Source organism: Mytilus trossulus, chromosome 11, assembly GCF_036588685.1.
Source record: "Mytilus trossulus isolate FHL-02 chromosome 11, PNRI_Mtr1.1.1.hap1, whole genome shotgun sequence".
In the NCBI taxonomy this organism is placed as follows: Eukaryota; Metazoa; Mollusca; class Bivalvia; order Mytilida; family Mytilidae; genus Mytilus; species Mytilus trossulus.
The window spans coordinates 3,934,418-3,959,455 of record NC_086383.1 but is presented as its reverse complement, the minus strand read 5'-3'; the positions used below and the strand labels follow the sequence as shown (position 1 = coordinate 3,959,455).

At 33.3% G+C, this 25,038-nt stretch overlaps 1 protein-coding gene across 1 annotated transcript; it reads left to right on the top strand.

Moving 5' to 3' along the window:
* LOC134691588 (uncharacterized) lies at positions 1-25,038 on the top strand. The gene is made up of 9 exons (XM_063552153.1): positions 1-106; positions 231-279; positions 1,985-2,172; positions 8,343-8,657; positions 9,430-9,735; positions 12,938-13,158; positions 14,587-14,689; positions 20,881-20,964; positions 21,969-25,038. The coding sequence occupies exons 1-9, from the start codon at positions 1-3 to the stop codon at positions 24,212-24,214; spliced, it is 3,618 nt and encodes a 1,205-aa protein (XP_063408223.1). The 3' UTR covers positions 24,215-25,038.

The following is a 25,038-nucleotide window of genomic DNA, read 5'->3' as shown; positions in this document are numbered from 1 at the left end:
ATGGCAAAAGCTGGTGAAGATGTAGTCCAGTCAGTAGATGAGGCCGACAAGGATCCATCTCCAAATAGTCGGACAGATTTGACGTCAATGTCTAGTTCTGAGACAGGTATTTATTGATGTTATATATTTTCTTTTCAAATACACAAATAGTTTGTTAAAGTCGATACAAAAATTTACAAGTAATAAGTGTAGAACTAAATAATAAGTATGAGTATTTATTATTTTTATAGCAGGATTTGAAGGGAGAAGTACAGATATGGGGTCAACTGAGGCTCAACCGTAAGTTGTTTTACTATACCAGTGATTTATTAGATTGGTTATAAACAGACCACACAGTTTGTTTTCTACTTGATGAACCCGTTTATAACAGTATTTCATTGAGAGTAAGACGTGAAGTACACATTTATTAATTATGCTAAAAATTAAAGATAGTTTCTAAGTTCTCCAAACACTGCATAACAATAAGAATATTAAAATTTCGCCGAGTTCACAAAGTTGCAGGATAAAAAAATCTTATCTAGTCCTAACAAAATTTAAGAGGACAAACGTTAAAAAAAATAATTCTTCTTGTATTACAGTAAGAGTTTTCAGAGACATACAGTGGAACATGTTTATTTTTAATTTTGTTGGAGGGGTAATTCTGTATTTAGAGTGTTAATTATAAAAATAAGGATATGTGGTAAGCAAAAATATGCAATCGTATTGCCTTCAAAATATTTTATCGACAGCTATAAATGGCAAACATTAAATTTTCAAACAATTCACTGGAGAAAACAGACCGTCTAATGTATTACAAAACAATTTATGAAAACCAAATATGACAGAGACGAACCACTCAACTACAGGCACATACAAATGTGGTAATGTTGAACATGTTTGTGAGTGTTCAAATCTTCCCTAACCTGGAACAGTGGTGTAACAACAAAACATCATAATAAACTATAAAAGTTAGTTGTAAAGGATAAACTTATCACATCCATAAAAACAACAACCATAAAACATAGGTATATATTTATCTCTTATCCCTGGTAAATCTCTCGACTGGTATAATAATGTACCGTATTTAGCTTTTGCTCCATGATTTATATGCGGCAAGAATATCTTTCAATGCATGTCACAATCCAACACATTATTGTCCATCATTTCAGCATTTGATATATTTCAGGGTGTTTATTCTTTTTATTGAGCACATTTCTATTTGAGTGGAAAATTAATTCGTATAGTTGATTTTTGAGTGAAACAATAATTCACATAGGTTTTTTTAGAAGAACAAAAATTCAAATAGTTTTCGTCTCGCCTTGAAGGTTTAAAAACGCAAGACTAAGGTTTTCAATTTCAGTGGAGTCCTTGTTGGCAGTATCGTGTACAATTTGTAAATGTTGTTAAGGGCAGTGTAAGAGAAGCAGAAATAGTGAGTCAATGATATTTTGTATTCCGTTGTATATTACCTCCAGGACATACTATTCCCATAGAGGTTTATCTGACCCTGTCCCCTCTATCATTGACTATAAACTTTAAAACTTGAATAATTGTCTTCCCTTACACTAATGCGCCGGGGTTAGAACTTAAGTCACTGGATAATGCAAGTGCAAGGAAAAAAGTGATGACAGAATATAAACCAGACGTGCACTAGACGTTATAAGAAATAAATGATTCTAAACGAAAAAATTACATGCAACGAATCATTTAACAACAACCGTTTTTAAGGAAAACAGTTTAGTCAACCAATGGAAAGGCATGGCAAATACATGAAGCTTAATCAATTCACTTAATTGTTATTTGCTCGGTTTTTAAACTATAATTTGATAAATAAAATTTACTACCAGTAATCACTGAATGAAATACTATTTGACGATAATACGTTATAGAGACATTGGACATAGTAAGTATTCCGTTGTGTATTACCCCAGGAAATACCATTCCCAGTAACAGTAAGTCTTTAATTCATTTTAGAGAAATCGTCACTTGGTATTTATATTTACAGAATACAAACAGAAGAAGACCACCTTTTACAAGCAGCCTTTAATCTCCTCTATACTGTACCAAGGGCTATTGAAAACTTCATCGACAGAGAATATAAAGGTGGTTTTATCAAAGCTATCCGTGATCATAGAGATAAATTAAAGGCCAAACTGAGAACAGAAGAATGGGATTTACTCTCCAAACTAATAGGTATATTATCAATCTAACAGAGACACAATTGTCCTGAAGTGCAGAAAAAGAAAGAAGAAGTGAAGTCAATTGACAACTGTCAACTGTATATTTTTTTATATTTTGTTTAAGACTTCAGATACATTTATTGAAAATCACTTGAATATAATTTACCTTGTGTAACCCGGGGAAGTAAACACAAGGGGCCTGTGTTTACAATGAATCATCGTCCAGGGATGAACGTTAGACTCTATTATAAAAAAATATATTTTAAAAATTTTTTGCATACATAAATTATACATTCATTTTAACTACACAGACATAGTTTGCGTATAAAATATTTAAAACATTCATTATCGTAAATAAAATACATCAAAAGTCCAAAACAGACACACTACAATCTACACAATAATTACCCTATAATTGGCATTCTATTGTTTGTACTGTTAACATTCGCATTACATTATAATGTGTCTGTCAGTGATTTTATATGTAACATTCTCGACAATGTAAATGCGTGTATTTCATATTTCTATTGTTGGAGGTATAATGTTCTAAAAAGGTAAGCAAAGTAAGTAAAAAGTTAAAAGTCACTTACTAATGACTAAGTTTTATTTCAGGTGCAATTTCTTTTTATAAATGTACTGTTTACCAAATGTTTGATATTTTTTTTAAAACTAAGGCTTTTCTACCTCAGGCATAGATTACCTTAGCTGTAGTTGGCAAAACTTTAAGGAATTCTGGTCCTCAATGCTCTTCAACATCGTACATTTTTTGGCCTTTTAACTTTTTTGGATTCGAGTGTCACTGATGAGTCCTTTTGTAGACGAAACGCGCGTCTGACGTATATACTGAGTTTAGTCCGGGTATCTATGATGAGTTTATTTATCCATAGATTCAACTGCCCAGTTTCAGTTATGCATATGATATCAATTGATATGTATTTAATGTAATAATAATTTTTGGAGGTTTGGGATCAACGTGGACGATTTTCAGTCGGTCTTTGAGCAATTTTTGAATATCTAATTTTTGCCTTGTTATTCCAAAATCCAGTTTCTTTTATTTAAAAGGATAATGTATATACAGTTGACGCTTTTGATACTTTTTCGTTTCTTCATCCCAAATATCTTTTATTGTATGAATTCCACTTTTTCCGAAGTAAGCTAAAAAAAAATAGTTTTTTTGTTGTTTTAAATGTTCATGTTTCCAAAAAAGTTGTTGCTTTGGGTATTTTGGAAACTTTTCCATTTGTAATCATCGTAAATCCAAACACTTTGTTAAAGAATTATCACAATTATATTTGAAATCAATCGTCAGTAGCCACCATTTGGCTTCTGTGTCCTGTGTGTTCCAGTGATCATTTTTTTTTATCTTAAAATCTTTTGCATACTTTTGATTTTTTGGATTTAATGAACAAGTCTATATTGATCAACCCTATCACTCCTTCCTCTACTAGTTAGCAACACACGTCCCTTTTAATTAGATTTACTTTTCCCTCCCATATAAAATTCCAAATGACATTGTCTATTTCTTTTTATATTTTTCAGGTTCACCTTGCATTTCGGTTTCGAACCCTATTTTAGATATAATCTATGATTATAATATTTAGACCCTGCCCTTTAATTGTAGGTCACGAGATTTCAAAACCTCAAGACACGCCTTAATCTTTTTTATTTTTGTCTACCCATATAGCTGTTATATCAACAGTGTATCCATGCATGACTCCCAATGCTTTAATTTGTTCACTTGACCACCTATTTTTTTATATGTTGGTGTTTTATTTTCCAACGACCCAAATATACCCCAACAGTCTTTCCATAATTTATCTTATCTCCGGATGCTTTCTCGTATATTTCTAAAACCTTAAATATTTCCTCGATTGATTACTCTGTTCTATAAAAAGAAAATGTGTATCGTCTGCAAATATGTTAATCTTAACCTCTGGCTTTTCATTTTCGTTGTTAAGGTTGAATAAATTCATCCCTCTGCTTGTCAAATGTACAGCATAGGCGATACTGGACAGTTCTGACAGATTGATCTAGAAATTGGGACGTATCTTGATTGAAAACCGTTAGTCATTAAACAATTTTTTTAGTAACCTATAAACCCATACCTGAAAAGATTCCACAATTTCAATTTTTTTTCAATTTTTTCTTACCATGCATCTAACCATTCCCATTCAGCAAAGTCAAAAGCTTTTGTTTGGTCAAGAAAAAGCATGGATCCTTTCTCGTCTTCCGTATCTATAACATCGAAAATATCTTGCAACATTCTATCAAAATTAGAAATATTTCTACCCTTAACGTAACCCTTTTTGATCTGTTTCTATAATTGATTGTAGAACAATTTTCAAACGTTCAGCCAGAACTTTTGGAACAAATGTTATAGTCTACATTTAATTATGTTAAAGGTCGCAAGTTTTTAATATCCTCCCTCTCTTCACTTTTATATAGTAAGCTTATTATTCCAAGTCTCTGCGACTCAGAAAATGTTTTATCAAAAACGGTTTCTTTTAATATTTGCGTAAGCTCATCCTGTATCAAACACCAATATTCCTGATAATATTCTGCAGCTATGCCATCTTTTACTGGTGATTTGTCCCTTTCATTAATTCAAATGCTTTGAAAAGAGGGACGAAAGATACCAAATGGACAGTCAAACTCGTAAATCTAAAACAAACTGACAACGCCATGGCTATAAATGAAAAAGACAAACAGAAAAACAATAGTACACATGACACAACATAGAAAACTAAAGAATAAACAACACGAACCCCACCAAAAACTAGGGGTGATCTCAAGTGCTCCGGAAGGGTAAGCAGATTCTGCTCCACATGCGGCACCCGTCGTGTTGCTTATGTGATAACAAATCCGGTAAATAGTCTAATTCGGTAGGTCAAATTCATGAAAGGGAAGGGGATTGTAGTTACGACGTAAGGAACATATCCGATATCATTTGTGAAACGGTTATTCCATAACAGTCAACCAACTCGTGATGGCGTCCGTAAAATTTACGAAGGAGTGATTTCAACTTCACCATTTGGAACTCTTGGTTTAATAGCTTCCTTGTGAGCAGTAACCCTCTATCAAGAAAATCATGATAGGAAATGCAAGAACGAGAATATCGTATCAATTGGGAGATATATACCCCGTATGCAGGTGCTGCTGATATGTTGCTACTTAGAAATGGAAAATTCACAATTGGAAAGCTGAAATCATCTCTTTTGTCGTAAAGTTTTGTCTTCAACCGACCCTCATTGTCAATTTCTAGATGTAAGTCAAGATATGAAGCCGACTTAACGGTATCTCTAGTATCCTTTATATCCAATTCGATGGGATAGATGCGATCCACATAGTCACCAAATTTTGAATTGTTTAGTGAAAGAACGTCATCTATATAGCGGAAAGTAGAATTAAAGGATATTGCTAACTTCTTATCTTTCTTCCTAAGAAGTTCCTGCATGAAGTCAGCCTCATAATAATAAAGAAACAAGTCAGCAAGTAGAGGGGCACAGTTTGTTTCCATTGGGTTGCCGACAGTCTGTTGAAAAACACGTCCTCCGAACGTAACAAATATGTTGTCAATCAAGAAATCTAGCATCTTGATAATATCGGTTTCAGAGAATTTTTGTTTGAACATTTCATCGGTTGTTATCACATACACTTTTTTTCTGCTTCAAATAGAGTTTTATTAACATAATATAGTAATTTTTCCAGCATCTCTTTTCAACCCCATGAGGTAAGGAGTTTCTCATAATATTTTAATTGTTCGCCTAAGATTTCATTTATATTATTTTTGTATGTGCCATTTTCGGCTTTTTTTTTTTACCATAGTTTTCTTTTCTTCGTTTTTTTTTATTCTAAAAAAGTAATTTGTGGAATTTTCACACTATTCATACTAATTTATTTTTTATCTTATGGGTCAAGCGTCTGCTTTTTTATCGTAATATTTATATATGTATCATTTTTTTAGTTTTTGAACCTCATTTACATTTTATTGTGTTCCAACATTTTCCCATTCTTGAACTTCATTTTCATTTATCATAAGTTTCTTTGGAATAGATATTGGTATGTCCTTTATTTAAGTTTTTGTTAAGTCCAAGAACTCCTTTTTATCTTTAAAACTTATTTATGTTAAGCTTCCAAGATTTCCAGAATGTTTAAAAAATATTTTGAATAGGTCGGTATTAATCATACTATTGTTCGTTTTGCAATAACCCGGGCATCTTTCTGGTTCGACGATGTTCATAGTAACTGTTACGCCGTCATGATCACTTATGGCATTGTTTAATCTACAATCGATAGTGAATATATAATCTATTTTCGAGTATGATTGACCCCTTGAAAATGTATATTGTTGGGTTTTTTTTTATATCTGAGATGCCAAATGTCCGTCTGTTCATTTTTTTTCAATGAAATTATTTAGTTCCTAATTTCCTATATCTTCACGCTTGGGCTTATGTTTTCTTTCAATTTTTTAAAGAAATTTTTTCTTTCTATGCCATTATTGGGGGCGTAGACATTAAAAATTCGAACAGTTTCGTTTGAGTCTAATTTACATTCAACTATTAATTATCTTCCCTTTGCATCTTTATATTTTTCAGAAATTATTTAATCTAAATTTGGTTTCACTGAAATTTCTACCCCTTTGTAAAAGGAAGACTCGTTACACCAAAAACTTAACCCTCCCCATTCTTTTTTCCATTCGTTTCTTTTAAAATTTGTACATTGAGTTTCCTGAAAACATATAAAATCAAATTTTTTTCCGGACACCACAGACATAATGCATTTTGTTTTGACGTGTCTCCCATATTCCATTCGGGTTTAATGAAACTAAACAAATGGACATACTTTATGGGAAAAATGAATATGGATATTATTGTCTTCCAAATTCTGCATATTTAGTTTGCTGAACTGTTCAACGATTTCATTTATGTAATACAACATAATAAAAGATAATAAAATTGAAAATGGAAATTGGGAATGTGTCAAAGAGACAACAACCCGACTATTCAAAACACAACAGCAGAAGGTCACCAACAGGTCTTCAATGTAGCGAGAAATTCCCGCACCCGAAGGAGTCCGTCAGCTGGCCCCTAAACAAATATATATTAGTTCAGTGATAATAAACTCTATATTTAAATAAAACTATAATCTTTAGATCTATAAATAAAAACAATCAGCAGATTTTGCTTTTCAAGTAAAAGTTTCAATTTACACTTTTTTACATTGAAGTAATTTAAAATGATGACAACACTGAGTAATCATTTAAGAAAAATATAACAAGACATACATTTAAAATTTATTAAAATTTGGGGAATGACATCAAATGTCACCACCCTAAATATGGTGGCTAAATGGGAATGAGATAAACAACCCTGTGGCACCAATTTGTCCTGAAATCAATCTAGGTCTAAATGGGTAACCATATTTGCATCTATTTTTCTGAATAAAAAAAAATGTACTTAAACTAATTGTGATAATTGGACAATAACTTTTCTGTAAATAAAAATTGCAAATATAATTGCTTTTAATCGAATGGAGTAAATCACTTATCATATACATTCATATCATTTGAGAAGAAATGGTGAAATATTCTTTATCTTTCATGAAATGTAAACAAAATCCCTATTTTCTTAATAAAATATAGAAAAAATAAAAGACAAAAATAAAGCTAACAAAGAAAAAAAAATGAATAAAATCTCATTTAACATTGGTAATTTAAAAAAACAACATTAGTGAGGTGTGAGGGTTGTCCCATATCAGGAAGATCTGGTCTTTGTTAGACTTGATTGATTTTCAATTTTAGTTGCTTTTATATATTTAGGAGATTAGTCTTAGGTCTTTTGTTACTGAACTAGAACATATTTGGTTTACAACTTAACACATTTTATTCCTTACCAACGTAATGCCTACAAATGGTGAAATGAAATATACATGCTAACTTTTCAAAAATATCCATTGGAGATTTTAGGCGCAAGACGACCTTATGCTCCTCTTGTATCGTCCAATGGGGCATGAGGTTGATTTCTATTCTCATTTTAAATAGACACCATAACGGACAAAATGTTCATAGGGTCAATTTGTCGACTCCTATTATGATGTAAAACAGGACACTATAGTGGTCAAAACTATCAGTTATATCTAACTAGACTGCCATGGTTACAACATGTTTTTTTCTTCCTTTTCCAGTTCACCACAGATTGTACCATTTCTATGATCAGATAATACAAGACACCATTCTAGATAATGAGGTCCTTGATCTACTGATTTCTAGATGTATCCTAAAGAAAGAAGACAGAGCAGAAATAGAACACCATCCTAGACAATCTGACCGCAACAAATGTATCTTAGACTTTCTTATTCAAAGACCACAAGATTGCTTCGGTATATTATTAGCCGTTCTCAAGGAGTCTTCTACTTGTTCTAAAGACCTGATAGATGGTATGGAAGGTCAACAACTGTCCCATCATAAAGTTGTTTCTCAGTCAAAAGTTAAATCATGCAGTGAGTATTTGTTGCAACAAGCAGATGCACTAGGTCATGTTTGTAAGAAATTTCAGATCTGCTAGTTATCTATTTATCATGTTTATTGTTCAATGATACTTTACTCTGCATACGATAGTATAATGTTATCATGGTCGATGATACTTTGATTTGCATACGATAGTATAATGTTATCACGGTCAATGATACTTTGTTTTGCATATAACCGTATAATGTTATCTCATTCTTTGGTATATGTGTTTAGATTTTAAATTTGTTGGCGTTGTTTTAAAATTGTTCCATTTTACGGTCTAAAGGGTCAAACATTTTACTTTGTCTGATTTTTACTAGCATTGTATTCTTATGGATTCTGAAAATTTGTGCTGAATCTAACTGTATTATAAGCTAAAGGTCAACTTAATTTAGTTTTTGAAATGATTGTAAAGTGCGCATGTCAGTTCTGCTGGTATCTGATCTTGATCTTGTTTTCATGGTACCTTGATCAATGTCAAGTGCTTGTTAATCGGTCTGTTTTCAACATTTAAATAAAAAAAAGGTCAGCTATATCTGGTGTTTAAAATAATTGTAAGGTGTTGATGTCTTTTAATGCACGATATTTATCATGATAGCATCCTGTATTATATCCCCTAAGCTCTCAGTTAAGGTCAAATAATACGAATTGCTTAACAGTAAGCTTAGCCTTTTGTAAGTGTATTATTATGAAGCCAAAATAAAAATGAAAGTGAGTCTTAGCATTGTGTTTATGACATTTAATTGCTTCTCTTTCATTTAGTGACAGGGTTCCATGCAGTCAGGTTACAAAAGAACTATCACAATCTGGTTCAGAATTTGTCTAACACAGAAGGTATCATTGATTCATTAATATCAAAGGGAGTTTTGGATCCTGACGATCGTGCAGAAATAAATGCCAGTGGAGTACAAGCAAAAATAAATAGAAAACTAATAGATCATTTCAGAAGTAAAGAAGATTATAAGTTTTTTCTTGAGGCACTCAACGAAGACCCCATGAATGCAAAGCTGGTGTCTGACTTAGAATCATGTGATGTTACACAAGATGACTTACAGTTACTTCAAGCAGGTCAGTTGTTTTTAACTTATGCTGAATTTTAACTTACCCAACATAAAAGAAGGTATGGTTGCTTATGAAACAATTTTCCCGACAGAGAACAAAGGATGTAACTATGCAATGCTATGCGTTACTGTACGGTCTTCATCAATCGAACACAGAGCTCATACCATATAGTAAGATTTAAAAAGCCCAGGAATGTTGAAATAGGCAACACGAACACATATTATATGCACAAACAATAAATGAAAAACAAAATTGGCAACACACATGAAATACAGACAAAACTGAAAGCAGGATATATGAAACATGGAAAAAAAAAGTGAGTTATTTAGATCAAGTTAGATAAGTTTTACTAGAAGATGGTTGAGCACTCTATGTAAACTATGTCGCATCAATGAATAATATCCTCAATTATCTAGATGATTTTGGGATCTGTGTATGCCATGTCACATCAATGACTAATTAACTTACTTACATAAATGATCTTGGGCTCTGTGTATGTCCCATGTCGCATCAATGACTAATGTCCTTTTTCATCTAGATGATTTCGGGCACTGTATGTCCAATATCGCATCAATGAATAAACTTCTTATTAATCTAGATGATTGTGGATCTGTGTATGCCATGTCGCATCAATGACTTATGACCTTACTTATATAGATGATTTTGGCTCTGTGAATGCAATGTCGCCTCAGTAAATAATCTCCGTATTTATCTAGATGATTTCAGGTTCTGTGTTTACTATGTAGCAACAACAAAATATAAAGGGTCCTAAAATTACTAGTGTAAAACCATTCAAACGGGAAATCCAACGGTATAATCTATATTTATATATATTTGGGGTTCTGGGTATGTTATGTCGCATCAATGACTTATGTCCTTAATTATCTAAATGATCTGGTGCTCTGTGTATGCCATGTCGCATCAATGAATGATGTACTTACTTATCTAGATGATTGGGAGCTCTATGTGTGCCATGTCGCATCAATGACTAGTGTCCCAACTTATTTAGCTGATTGGGAGCTCTGTGTGTGCCATGTCACATCAATGACTAATGTCCTATCTTATTTAGCTGATTTTGGGCTCTGAATATGCCATGTCGGATCAATGACTAATGTCTTCACTTATTTATCTAGATAATTGGTGTCTTTATGTGTGTCATTTTGCATCAATAACTAATGTGCTTACTTTTATAGATGAGCTGGGGCTCTGTATGCCATGTCGCCTCGATGATGAATGTCCTTACTTATCTAGATGATTTTGGGTTTGATTATGACATGTCACATCAATGACAATTGTCATGACTCATCTAGATGATTTGAGGCACTGTATGTCCCATGTCGCATTAATGAATAATTATCTAACTGATCTAGATCATTTGTGCTCTATATGTACCATGTCACAGCAAGGCATAATGTCCTCAGTTATCTAGATGAGTTGGGGCTCCATGTGTTGCATGCCGCCTATGTATTAAATGTCCTTACTTATATATATATATGAGTTGAGGTTGCAATGTGTGCCATGTCGCATCAAACTAATAATTTCCTTACTTATCTTGATGATTTGGGGCTCTATGTGTGCCATGTCGAATTTAATATGTTCCTTACATCGGAACTACAATCGCCTACCCTTTCATGAATGACACCTACCGAATTTGACTATTTACCGGATTTGTTATCACATAAGCAACACGACGGGTGCCACATGTGAAGCAGGATCTGCTTATCCTTCCGGAGAACCTATGATCACCCCTAGTTTTTGGTTGGGTTCGTGTTGTGTATTCTTTAGTTTTCTATGTTGTGTCATGTGTTTTTTGTCTGTTTGTCTTTTTCATTTATAGCCATGGCGTTGTCAGTTTATTTTAGATTTATGAGTTTGACTGTCCCTTTGGTATCTTTCGTCCCTCTTGTTTAAGCATAATGTCCGTATTTATCTAGATGAGTTGGAGCTCATTGTGTGCTATGTTACATTAATTTATAATGTCCCTAATTATCTATATGATTTGTAATCTGTATATGTGCCATGTCGCATGAATGAATAATGTCCTAACTTATATAAATAATATGGGGCTCTATGTGAACTTCGTCGAATGTATGAATATTTTCCCTTTCTTATCTAGATGATTTGTTGCTCATTTTGAGTCATGTCACATCAAACGAATAATGTCCTGACTTATCGTGATGATTTAAGGCTCTATATTTTCCATGTGGCATTAAGGAATGATTTCCTTACTTATCTACATTAATTGGGGCTCCATTTGTGCCATGTTGCATTAATATACAATGTCCTTACTTATCTATATGATTTGTGGGCTGTATGTGTGCCATGTCGCATGAATGAATAATGTCCTAACTTATCTAGATGATTTTGGGCTCAATGTAAACTTCGTCTCCACTATGAATAGTGTCCTTTCTAATCTAGATGATTTGGTGCTCATACTGAGTCATGTCACATCAAATCAATAACGTCCTCACTGATCTAGATGTTTTTTAAGCACCATGTGTGCCATGTCGCATAAATTGAACAATGTCCTTACTTTTCAGATGATTAAGGCCCCATGTGTGCCATCTCGAATCAATGAATAATGTCCTTACCTATCCAGATTTTTTGTGGCTCTAAATATACCATGTCTCATCAATGAATAATGTCCTTACATAACTAGATAAGTTAGGGTTCTATGTGTGCCACGTCGCTCCAATGAATAATTTCCTCACTTATTTAGATGATTTGATGCTTTATATGTGCACCGTCACATTAATGAATAATGAATAATGTCTAGTCTAGAAGATTTAGGGTTCTCTGTATGCATTGTCCCAGCAATGAATAGTTTGCTTTCTTATCTAAATGAGTTGGCGCTTTATGTGTGCCATGGCGCATCAGTGAACAATTTCCTCGCTTAACTATATGATTTGGGGCTTGATGTGTGTACCTTACTAACCAAAGTGAGTTGGGGCTTTGTGTGTGTCATGATTTATCAGTTGCACTATAAATTTATACAAGATAAACAAAAAAAATTAAGCCCTTTGCTTATCAAGACAGTTTGGCGCATAACATAGGTTATCGTTTTCTGTTAAATGGTAGTGTAACTAGTCACAACAGCACTAGTGTAAACACAGCACACATTTGAAAATTGAAAAAAACAGCGACATCATATGTTTTATTGATCAGCCTCCCGCAAAAATTAAAAGCAAAAGACATTTGTATCTTACAGGAGCCACGGTACCACAGCTAACAAACAGACCAGGATTCCAGACACTAGTTACAGTAGTGTCTTTGGTTACAGATGTACATGTGTCAGATACAGAACCAGAGATCAACGATACCAATTTACCAGCAGATCTCTATAGACTACAGTCTTGGTATAATAAGATCCTTAAAATGACATCGATGGACTCACATCAGTATCAACAATTTGTTAAAACAGTAAATGAAGTAAGACATTGTCTGTAGTTTACACAACTGTGCAGTTTGTCATCACTTTCTTTACGCTAGTCAATAACTTACCCTTTCTATATGCTATCCATAAACTTTGACATTTTTGTCAACTCTGAAACAACACGATCACGGTCAATGTGAATCGTATTTAGCAATCAACTATTTAAGACTCTTCATCAAAAACCCTCATTTCTCCCTTGTGAGGAACAAGACATTTATAGGCCACTCTTGATTGTGCTTTGTCCCAGAAAGTTGCAGCCAGTGAAGCTTATAATATGATTCTATGTACAGTTTGCAAATATCATTTATCCTATAAAAATCATTCTAAAACAATGGGAACCTTTAATTATATTTCTTTTCGAGAGAAAAGTTAAAAATTCACTTTACAGCTAATTTCATAATGCATGTAGAACAAGACTTTGGTTAGCTTGCTTGGTTTGTTGTACACTTACATTGGAATAACGTTCAGTTAATACTAATTATAATATTCCTATATATATTATTTGAAGATGTCAAGCTTAATTACAAAGCTTGCATAGACATTCATACTAATAAAGTTCCAAGCCAACCAAAGTTGTATTCTACAAGCATTACGAAAATAGCTCAAATGAATCCTTAGCATATGCTCTAGATATCGCACTAGAAGGAAAAAAACTAATTTGATTCTTTTTATCTTCTTCTGTGTATAAGAGTACATGAGTTATATTTCTAATTATGTGTAAAGCAGTGGTTTATGGCATTCAATAAAACAAAGTAGTGTGACGAAAACAAAAAGAGGGTTTTGTTTGGAAAGATATAAGTACACTTTTTAACATGTTCTTCTTCAACGCATTTTCATTTCTAATGGTTGACATGACTATGGTTTCTTTTCTTTAGACATGTTAGACTTGAAAGACAGCTTGCATCAAAACAGAAAATAAAGATATTCTTCTATATTTTATTACAGTGTAAATATATGAAATTGCATATTATAGGTTATATGCAATATTTTTAGAGCTTAATTTGTATTCAGCAAATAAGCTGCTTCGGATAGAGATGTAGATTTTTTACTGATTTTGGAACATTAAGATACGAAATATAAAATAAATTTTGATTTATTTTTATGGGATCTTATATCAAGACAATTTTCAAACAGTTACATAATGTTCATGTTTTGGTTTTTTAAACCAATGGTAAAAAATATATATTGATATTTATTTATAATCATCTGCATACAGTCAATTGCTATCTGATGCAGCTCATTTCTTGAAATAGTAATAATTTTTCTTGCAGGCAGCATTTAATTACATGGTGTCTGTTCAAGCAGAGTTTTGGACCTAATGTTTTTGAATCAGAAAAACTTAACAAATTGATAAGTTGTGTTTTTTTATGTTTGGATTTTTTTTTTTAAATTAGTTTATAAATGTATGTTTGATTTGTAAACAGGTATTTGGACGCATCAGTGAACAGAATGATCCCGTTGTTAAAGAAACTACACTAAACACTGCGATGCAAAAACAGATCCAAAAGATGATTGATGGTTTTAAAGGTAACTTTAGTGACATGTTATTTAAAGTAGCTGAAAAAAAAATATTATATATTTAAGGAAAGACAAAGTTAAAAGGTATTACGAAGGGAGTATTCACGAAACACAGGTCAAACATTTAGCAACAGTCCCAATAAAATCGAAGTTAAACGCAGTGGAAATTCTTTTTTACTCATTATTGCATTTGACACTCTCTTTATATTTGGTTACTATTTAAAAATCTAATAAGTATCAATTTGTCATTTGTTGAAAAAAGAATAATTTTACGTCCATCACATATGTCTTTTGGAAGAAAATAACATTTCAAGTTTTACTCAATGAATCTATAGTTTGTTGGCTTTTATGCAGACAAAATCACATGGCACGAGTGATAGATTCCCGCTTCAGTTAGAAAGCAAGGTTTGAAGTTTAAGTACACTGGAAAGCCTCACTCAAAGGTTGAAAATAGAGGGAGGAAAAGAAGGGTGTTCCACAGCCAGGGAATATTTTAACTTACGAACTCTGTATTTGATAGGTTTATCTTTTTTTTGTTTAATTTGTTAATAAAAACATTAGACAAATTGTGATTGCTCTCTCTTCCTTTATATGTTTATCTTGTGAATTATTGATTTTTAAAATCCGGTTTGGCAATTCATTCTTGTACAAAACAGGATTAATATTCAAAACACACTAGCATGCTCTGGTTCTAAAAATGCATCTTATTACCGCGCAGAAAGTTCAACAGCCATCAACCATCTTCAGCGAGATCAAGACATATAGTATGAACATAATGTGTTATAATATGTGTCTGATATTCATTATTCGTTGTCTGTATGTCCCTTATACTGACATTATATTTTCTGGTCTGTGCTTCCGTCCGTCCGTCCGTCCGTCCGTCTGTCCCGCTTAAGGTTACAGTTTTTCGTCGAGGTAGTTTTTGTGAAGTTGAAGTCCAATCAATTTGAAACTTTGTAAATATGTTCACTATGATATAGTCTTTCTAACTATTATGCCCCATTTACACGGTCCACATGATAAAATGATAGTGCGGACGGGGCATCCGTGTACTAGGGACACATTCTTCTTTCGATTATTTCTGAAAAAAGGTACTAGTTAGTTTATTCATAGTAAGCAGTCATGTTGGTTTGTTGTAGCACAATCTCATCAAATGGCAAAGGAGACCGCAAAAAAGGGACCAAAATTCACATCTTCTACTTTAAAACCGTAAATTTACGATTCGATGTGTATGTAATTCAGTTGTTGCATGTCGTTTGTTGCTATATATCATTGTTATATATCGCGATCTACACCATCCGTAAAAATATCTTTACTTCAATATGAACTTAGCATGTCAAACTTGATAAGATGCGGACGTGATAGAAAGCACTCTTTACATACGTGTCAATGAAGATGTTAATCCCAATGATTTCGTCATTTATATAATGATAATAACTCTTAATAATTCTTTTTAATAAAATAAAGCGTATCTTTTGCATGTGTGTGACAACAGATAGTACCAGTATTCAAAGGTGTTGTACCACCAATTACTCCCTCAAATTTAGAACGTAAGTGAAAGTAGGCCTACTCAGACAAAACATAGTGCATGTAATGTCATTGTTCACCTTAACTAACCAACAAATTTGCAGAAATGAAAATTTTGTTGAAAGAGAAATATATTAAGCATTTCAATTAGCCCGATCATTCCATCGTGTCTATGACAGTTCGCATTATCGAAAAGATATATCATAGCTCTAACAATCTTAATCTTTCAACGACTCTTCGTAGACAAAACAAACAATTCGGAACTGCAACACCGTATGGCTGCAATGTCAAAATTGATGGTATAGGTATTCTATCTAGTCCTTCGTGTAACTCGGTGAATGTGATGAATATTTCCAACTCGACTCCTCAACGTAGACGCAGTCATGGTCATCGTCATGATACATCACCTTCTCTGCATGATGTCCATATTAATGACTTGCTGCCATGCATACAAAAGCCGTTAGGTATTCATCACATTCGCACGAAACTTTATTCATTACCCCTTTCAAAACTTCATTCTCTGTTCAATTTATGTTTGGAATCCACTGTTACAATCCCTCAATACAAACTTCAAGCTATAATTTCGGATATTGCAAGTCACAGACTTTTCAAGCCAGTTCGCATTAGAAAAGATGGAAAAGAGGAAAAGATTTTGTCTAAATCTTTCCTTTGCCAACAAAGGTCTCGATGGCGTCAACCTAGGCAATATCCTTCATCATAAATTAGTTCAATCGAAAATACTTCCTTATTTCAAAGCCAAGTCTGCACCAATAATTTCTTATACTTATACCAAACCTATTGCAACTAAATTTTTCAATCACACACGCGTTTTGCATGATCTCGATATTGACGACTTCAAGTCTAAACCTCCTGATTGCACTTGTGCTAGTTCCCAATTCAAATATAATCCTGCTGGCCACGTTATTACCGGTGACTTTAACATTGTTAATAACAGTTATCTTCGAAATGTGTTATCGAAAGGTCCGAAATATCGTGAGCCTAAATCCATCAATTGGAATTACAACTTTATTATTTTGATGGATTCAGTCGAGGATTATGCCAGGCAATGGGCTAAGCGCGAGCAGGACGACGTAGATACTCTATCTGAATGTTTTAGTGCAGTGAGGTCGTTAATACAAATCAGAATTAAGAACCTAAATGGGTCCATCAATGCCCTTGCTACGTCAATCTTTAAAAACCCAAATGTTGCTAAACACCTATCCGACCACCATGATAAATATGTTGTTGTCCCCGCAAAATAACATCTTTTTTGTCTGTAAAAGTCATTACATTAATTGCTTGGTGAAAGAATTAGGTATTGACAATTCATTTGGAAACTCAACATATACCTTCACGACACTTACCAAAGAGGAAATCCTGGATAATCATAGGTCTGTGCTTTGTTCCCTTGGTATTTCAACCAAAGATGAAGAACTGGATCTTCCATCACTGTATTGGATACCTAAACTACATAAGTGTCCTTACACACAACGGTATATTGCTGGGTCATCCAATTGCTACACGAAACATTTTTCTAAATTATTTTACATCTATTTTATCAGCAATATAAGACGGGCTTCAAAGTTATTGTGAAACTGCCTATTCTAGAGGTGGCGTGAAACAGATGTGGATACTTAAAAATTCCAAAGAGGGATCAATCCTACTTTGTAAAGAATCAATCTGATTCAAACAAAAAATTCTCTGAAACCGATATTATCAAGATGCTTGATTTCTTGATTGACAACATATTTGTTACGTTTGGAGGACGAACTTTTCAACAGACTGTCGGCATCCTAATGGGAACAAACTGTGCCCCTCTACTTGCCGACTTGTTTCTTTATTATTATGTGGCCAGCCTCATGCAGGAACTTCTTAGGAAGAAAGATAAGAAGTTAGCAAATATCCTTTAACTCTACTTTCCGCTATATAGATGACGTTCTTTCACTAAACAATTCAAAATTTGGTGACTACGTGGAACGCATCTATCCCATTGAATTAGAGATAAAGGATACTACAGATACAGCTAAGTCGGCTTCATATCTTGACTTACATCTAGAAATTGACAATGAGGGTCGGTTGAAAACAAAACTTTACGACAAAAGAGATGCTGTCAGCTTTCAATTTGTGAACTTTCCATTTCTAAGTAGCAACATTCCAGCAGCACCTGCATACGGGTTATATATCTCCCAATTGATACGATATTCCCGTGCTTGCATTTCCTATCATGATTTTCTTGATAGAGGGTACTGCTCACAAGGAAGCTATTAAACCACCACTTCCAAATGGTAAAGTTGAAATCATTCCTTCGTAAATTTTACGGACGCCATCACGAGTTGGTTGACCGTTATGGAATAACCGTTTCACAAATGATATCGGATATGTTCCTTACGTCGTAACTACAATCCCCTTCCTTTTCATGAATGTGACCTACCAAATTATACTATTTACCGGATTTGTAATCACATAAGCAACACGACGGGTGCCACATGTGGAGCAGGATCTGCTTACCCTTCCGGAGCACCTGAGATCACCCCTAGTTTTTGGTTGGGTTCGTGTTGTTTATTCTTTAGTTTTCTATGTTGTGTCATATGTACTATTGTTTTTCTGTTTTTCTGTTTGTCTTTTGAATTTTTAGCCATGGCGTTGTCAGTTTGTTTTAGATTTATGAGTTTGACTGTCCCTTTGGTATCTGTTGTCCCTCTTTTAAGACCATTTTGAGCCAAATTTTACCTGTCTAGGAATTAGCATTTAAAATTAAGAGTTAATGCGCAAAATTGGCATGCAGAAAGGTTTCACCTGTAAAATTCACTATATACTTAGTTTCTATGAAGTTAAACTTAAAGTAAAATATTTAGAAAGCTGTGAAAATTGCAAAATTCGGTTGAAAAGAGAGGGACTTTTAATTGGTGGTGTGACACCTGAAGGAATCATTATAATGCTGATATATATGTAAAAACAAAGACTTTAAAATTATCATTGCTATCACTGACACTGTCGCTGTCGTCGGACACCAAAGTCCGGCATCAAAATCATGGCTATGAATGAAGTATTTTGATTGAGGGCCGAAGACAAATTCTGACATAGCTTTAGATTTAGAACAGTCACGTGCTGCATTCTAAGACTATTTGAACAACGATTGAAAATTTTAATATAGAAACAAAAATTCAAGTTTAATACTCATTGAATGTGGTTTTTATACCTCATCATTTCAGATACTAAGATTTATGAGCAATTACGTAATATATTCTGGTCCTAGTCATCTGTTTATGAAACTAATAACATTAGATTAGCAATGTCAGGCATGTGTTTGAAAATCAGTGTCGATTAAAAAAAATTGAAAGAGTTATGCCCCTATGGAAACATTAAGAATATGGAAAATTGCAATGCAAGTGCTCACATGTGTTCAACTGTCGTCAAATTTTTGGCGAAACTTATATCAAGGGTTTATATCAGCAATATGTTAGATGAGTTCAAAAAAGTAAAAAATCAATTGTTTTTAAGTATTATGCCGCTTGGAAACATTCATCGTATGAAAAATTGCTTTTTTAGCGATCTCAGGTGTTCAATTCTTGGCAGATAGTTTTGAAACTAATATCATAGTTTTATATCAGCAATGATTAGACAAGTTCAAAAATCAGTGAAGATGAATTTTGTTTAAAGAGTTATGTCCCTTTGAAACATTCATCATATGAACATTTGCATTGTAAGCGGTCTCATAAGTACAAAACTATTATTTCTGACAGAATTTTATGAAACTGAAACTGAAATCATAGATTTGTGTAAGCAATATCTTTGGAAAGGTTAAACAATCAATGCTGATCAATAATGTATGATAGAGTTAAACCCCTTGGTATTATTCACTTCAGGTAACATTGCCTTATGAGAATTCTAATGTGAACAACTTTTGCAGATTTGTATAGGTTTATATCATCAATGTCTTTAAAGAGTTAAACAATCAGCGGGGATCAATAATCCTACAAAGAGTAAAATCCCCTTTGAAATATTGATTATATAAAAAGTTGCATTGAAAGCGCCATCATGTGTACAATTATAGTCAGAATTTCGAAAATACAAAAGAAATGTAAGTATCATAATTATACAATATAATAGAACTCACGTATGTAAGCACAACAATGTATCAAACACTAGTAATAGAGCGTTTCTAATGTGGTAAGTAAACAGTGCTTATGATACATTTTATGTTATGAAAAGATGTTTCTCTAATTTTTGTGCTATTTTCACATTTCCTGACTGGTGTGAGAAAAATATTTCTCCTCACTTGTGAAAAATCTGTTCTCCGCAAATGATTAGTCGAAATTTGATTATGACGTCAAAATGTTTTGTTTTCTTCTCAATTTTCCTGTTGTGACGTCATGAAAAAGGCGACCTTGCCCGATGACGTCGCATATAAAGAGCACAATTTTCTGAAAATCTTTGAAAAAGAACGATAAAAAGCATTAGAGAAACAGATTCCGACACTATAACTCGTGTATTACGATATTTCTCCACTCTCAACAAGCCTCGCGCTTTAAATAATAAAATTTAACGGTCTCGAGTGGAGAAATATCGTAATACACTTGATGCAGTGTAAGAATCTATATTAGTATAATGTATTTTTAGTGTTATTTCCTTGTAAAATAGTCCCCAATTAAAACATACTTTTCTGATTTCAGAAAAAGAAGAAAATTCAGAACTTAAAGAAAAATGGAAGAAAATGGAAACTGAGCTTGGTGAAATAATTCCAAAGAATATCAGAGGTATATGATAATTTTATGTATTTTTACATTTTATAATTTGTCAAAAACAAAAGACTGCACCGTTGCAATCTCTGAGCATGCTACTTACTTTGTATGTTTGATATTTAGTCAGACCAAAGGCGTGCTCTTCTCTAAATTAATCTATCATATGTGGGAATAGACAAAATTTAGTTGGTATATTGCAGTCTACATGGATCACGTAAAGTTTATGTGGTACGTTTAGTAAAACCTCTATCGTTTATACTGTTGTTCTTATACTTATTCCACATTACATGGTTTAGGAACGTTTGTAGTACATGTATCCTCAGCAGCATACTTGGGCACATGCTCATACAGAGCATGCACAATTAGATATAAGTAGGCAAAGTATACAACTTTTGTCTGTATATATTGATTTATGATACCTGGGACGTGTTTCGTGTGTGTTGTGTATAGTCATGACCTTTATTTTACTTTTGACCTATTGGTCAACTAAGTTGTGTTTGCGGATGTATACTTTTCTGGCTTTACATAATTAGTACATGAATTTAACATCTCAAATTAATGTGTCCAATACCATTGAAGATGATCAATCACATAAACAGTTCATATCAAGGTCAAACAATTTATATAAGAAAACCCAAAACTATGAATTTACATATACCTTTGAATGATTTTACAATTACTTACGGTTAACCATAACAATAATTTATAGCTTTGCTACTAAGTATATGTTTTGAGGCGATATTTTCAATTTTGATTTTATGAAAACAAGCTGATGAGGTATAATAGTCAATTCAATGAGACACCTATGCTTATAAAGACAAGCAGGTAAACAAAACAGGTAACCATCCAGTCTTCAACAATGAGGAAAACTTGAACGGAATAATAAGGTAAAAAAAGGTCATGAGAGTCAAAGTGTGAAACAACTTTCAACATAGACTCAATCTACCAATTTATGTCTTTTTGAAATTCGTATAAATAGTAACTTTCTTTATAATTTTAATGAGCAGTTTATTTTTCAGAGCTAATAAAAAAACAAATAAAAGACTGGGAAGAGAACGATAAGATGTTCGTGTCTACAAGAGCTAGTGATTATGTCATTGAACGTTTAAAGGACAGCAGTTGCCTGACTCTAACCGCCCCTTCAGGAGTAGGAAAATCATTTATTGCAAGACATGTAACACTTCTTTTACAGAACGAAGGATATAATATAATACCAGTGTACTCACCAACAGACATTAGAACTTATTATCAACCTAGTAAACAAACAGTCTTTATTATAGATGATATTTGTGGAAATTTCACTGCAAATCAACAACAGATTGATAATTGGAAACAATTGTTACCTGTGATTAAAACTATTATTACGGACAAATGTTGTAAGATTATTGTATCTTGCAGGTTACAAGTTTATAAAGATGATAAGTTTAATGTATTATCACCTTTTAAATCCTGTGAATGTAATTTAATATCAGATAAATTATGTCTTACGTCTGTTGAGAAAACAAACATAGCAAAAAGCTATATTGGTACAAGGATGACAGATATTGATGATTTATCTTCTAAATGTGATTTTTTCCCACTCTTATGTTCCTTATATCACCAAAAAGAAGATGTAGACGTCAAAGAGTATTTCAAAAATCCTTTTGGTGTCTATAAACGTGAGCTAGACAGGTTAAGTGAGCATGGTGATGAAGGCAACTATAAAATATGTAGTCTTGCTTTATGTGTTATTTTTAATAATCAGCTAAATGAGAAATTGTTACAGGGTAAAATGACAGATGAACAACGACAGATTATAAAAGACGCATGTGAGGCTTGTGAGGTCAACATAATACCAAAGGCAAAACTTAAGAAAGCACTTGACACCCTAGATGGTACATTTATATGTAAACAAAATGGCATTTATAGAACTCTACATGATAAACTATTTGACTTTCTTGCTCATTACTTTGGTCAGAAAATGATCGAATGTTTGATAGATCACGGTGATAGTGGTTTAGTACATGAACGTTTTATCTGGCAGAAATCATCAGATGACAAGAAAAGTAACATAGACTTCATTATAGAAATACCAGATGATTATTTAAACGCATATTTAGAAAGGTTAATAAAGGACTGGTCAGCAGGAAAGGTGAGAATTATATTCATAAACAACAATTTGACTGTAGCACCATTTAGAAAACAGTTATTACAGCACTTAAAACAACTAGACAAACCACAACAAGTAACATTAGCCAACACAAAGGATACAGTGTTACCAAAAGAGCATCATGGATCAGGTTCTACTCCACTTATACTTACTTGTTATGATGGTTATACTGATATGGTACAGTGGTTGTTACATAATGATGTGGATGTGGATCAGTGTAGAGATGATGGGGTTTCTGGACTGTACATGGCAAGTCAGCAAGGACATACTGTGATAGTAAAGTTACTGTTAGAGAAAAATCCTAATGTTGATCTATGTAACAAGGATGGTTGTAGTCCTCTGTACGTGGCAAGTCAGGAAGGACATACAAATATAGTCAAGCTACTGTTAGAGAAGAATCCTAATGTTGATCTATGTAACAAGGATGGCTGGAGTCCTCTGAATACAGCAAGTGATGAAGGACATACTGATGTAGTAAAGTTACTGTTAGAGAAGAATCCTAATGTTGATCTATGTAACAAGGATGGCTGGAGTCCTCTGAATACAGCAAGTGCAGCAGGATATACTGATATAGTAAAGTTACTGTTAGAGAAGAATCCTAATGTTGATCTATGTAACAAGGATGGCTGTAGTCCTCTGAACTGGGCAAGTAATAATGGACATACAGATGTAGTTAAACTACTGTTAGAGAAGAATCCTAATGTTGATCTACGTAACAATGAAGGCTGGAGTCCTCTGAATATAGCTAGTCATGAAGGACATACAAATATAGTCAAGTTACTGTTAGAGAAGAATCCTAATGTTGATCTATGTAACAAGGATGGCTGTAGTCCTCTGAACTGGGCAAGTTATAATGGACATACTGATATAGTAAGGTTGCTGTTAGAGAAGAATCCTAATGTTGATCTATGTGACAAGGATGGCTATAGTCCTCTGTACGTGGCAAGTCAGCAAGGACATACTGATATAGTAAAGTTACTGTTAGAGAAGAATCCTAATGTTGATCTATGTAACAAGGATGGCTTGAGTCCTCTGAATACAGCAAGTGATGAAGGAAATACTGATGTAGTACAGCTACTGTTCGAGAAGAATCCTTATGTTGATCTATGTGACTAGGATGGCTGTAGTCCTATGAAAACAGCAATTGATAAAGGACATACTAATATAGTTAAGTTATTGTTAGAGAGAAATCCTAATGTTGATCTATGTGACAATGATGCCTGGAGTCCTCTGTTATTCGCAAGTCATCAAGGACATACTGATATAGTTAAGTTGCTGTTAGATAAGAATTCTAATGTTGATATATGTGACAAAGATGGCTGTAGTTCTCTGTATATAGCAAGTAATAAAGGACATACTGATATAGTAAAGTTACTGTTAGAGAAGGATCCTAATGTTGATTTTTGTGGCAATGATGGCTGGAGTCCTCTGAAAACAGCAAGTAAAAAAGGATTTACTGAAATAGTAAAGTTACTGTTGTAGAAGGATGCCAATGTTGATGTATGTGACAATGATGGCTTTACACCACTGATCACGGCATGTATCCGAAACTACATCAATATAGTAGAGGTGTTAATGAAACATAAACCAAACGTTGACGCACACACATATAATGGAAGTAGTGCTTTAATTTTCAGTGCACTGAATGGAAACCTAGATATAACAAAGTTACTGTTAGAGAACAATGCTGACTGTAATATATGTTGCTGTAGTAAACAGTGTATAATAGATACAGTTAAAGACCACCCAACAAAAACATTAGAAGAAGAAAAACAGGGTTGTTTTGATTATCTAATGGAGAATGCACCACCACATGTAACAGATTATGTCAATCAGAAGTCAGTAGATTATGTCTTTGATAAAGGGGCTGGTTTTTCCCCATTACACTGTGCGTGTTTTATGGGTAGGATAGATACAGTCGATTGTCTTCTGGACCACAA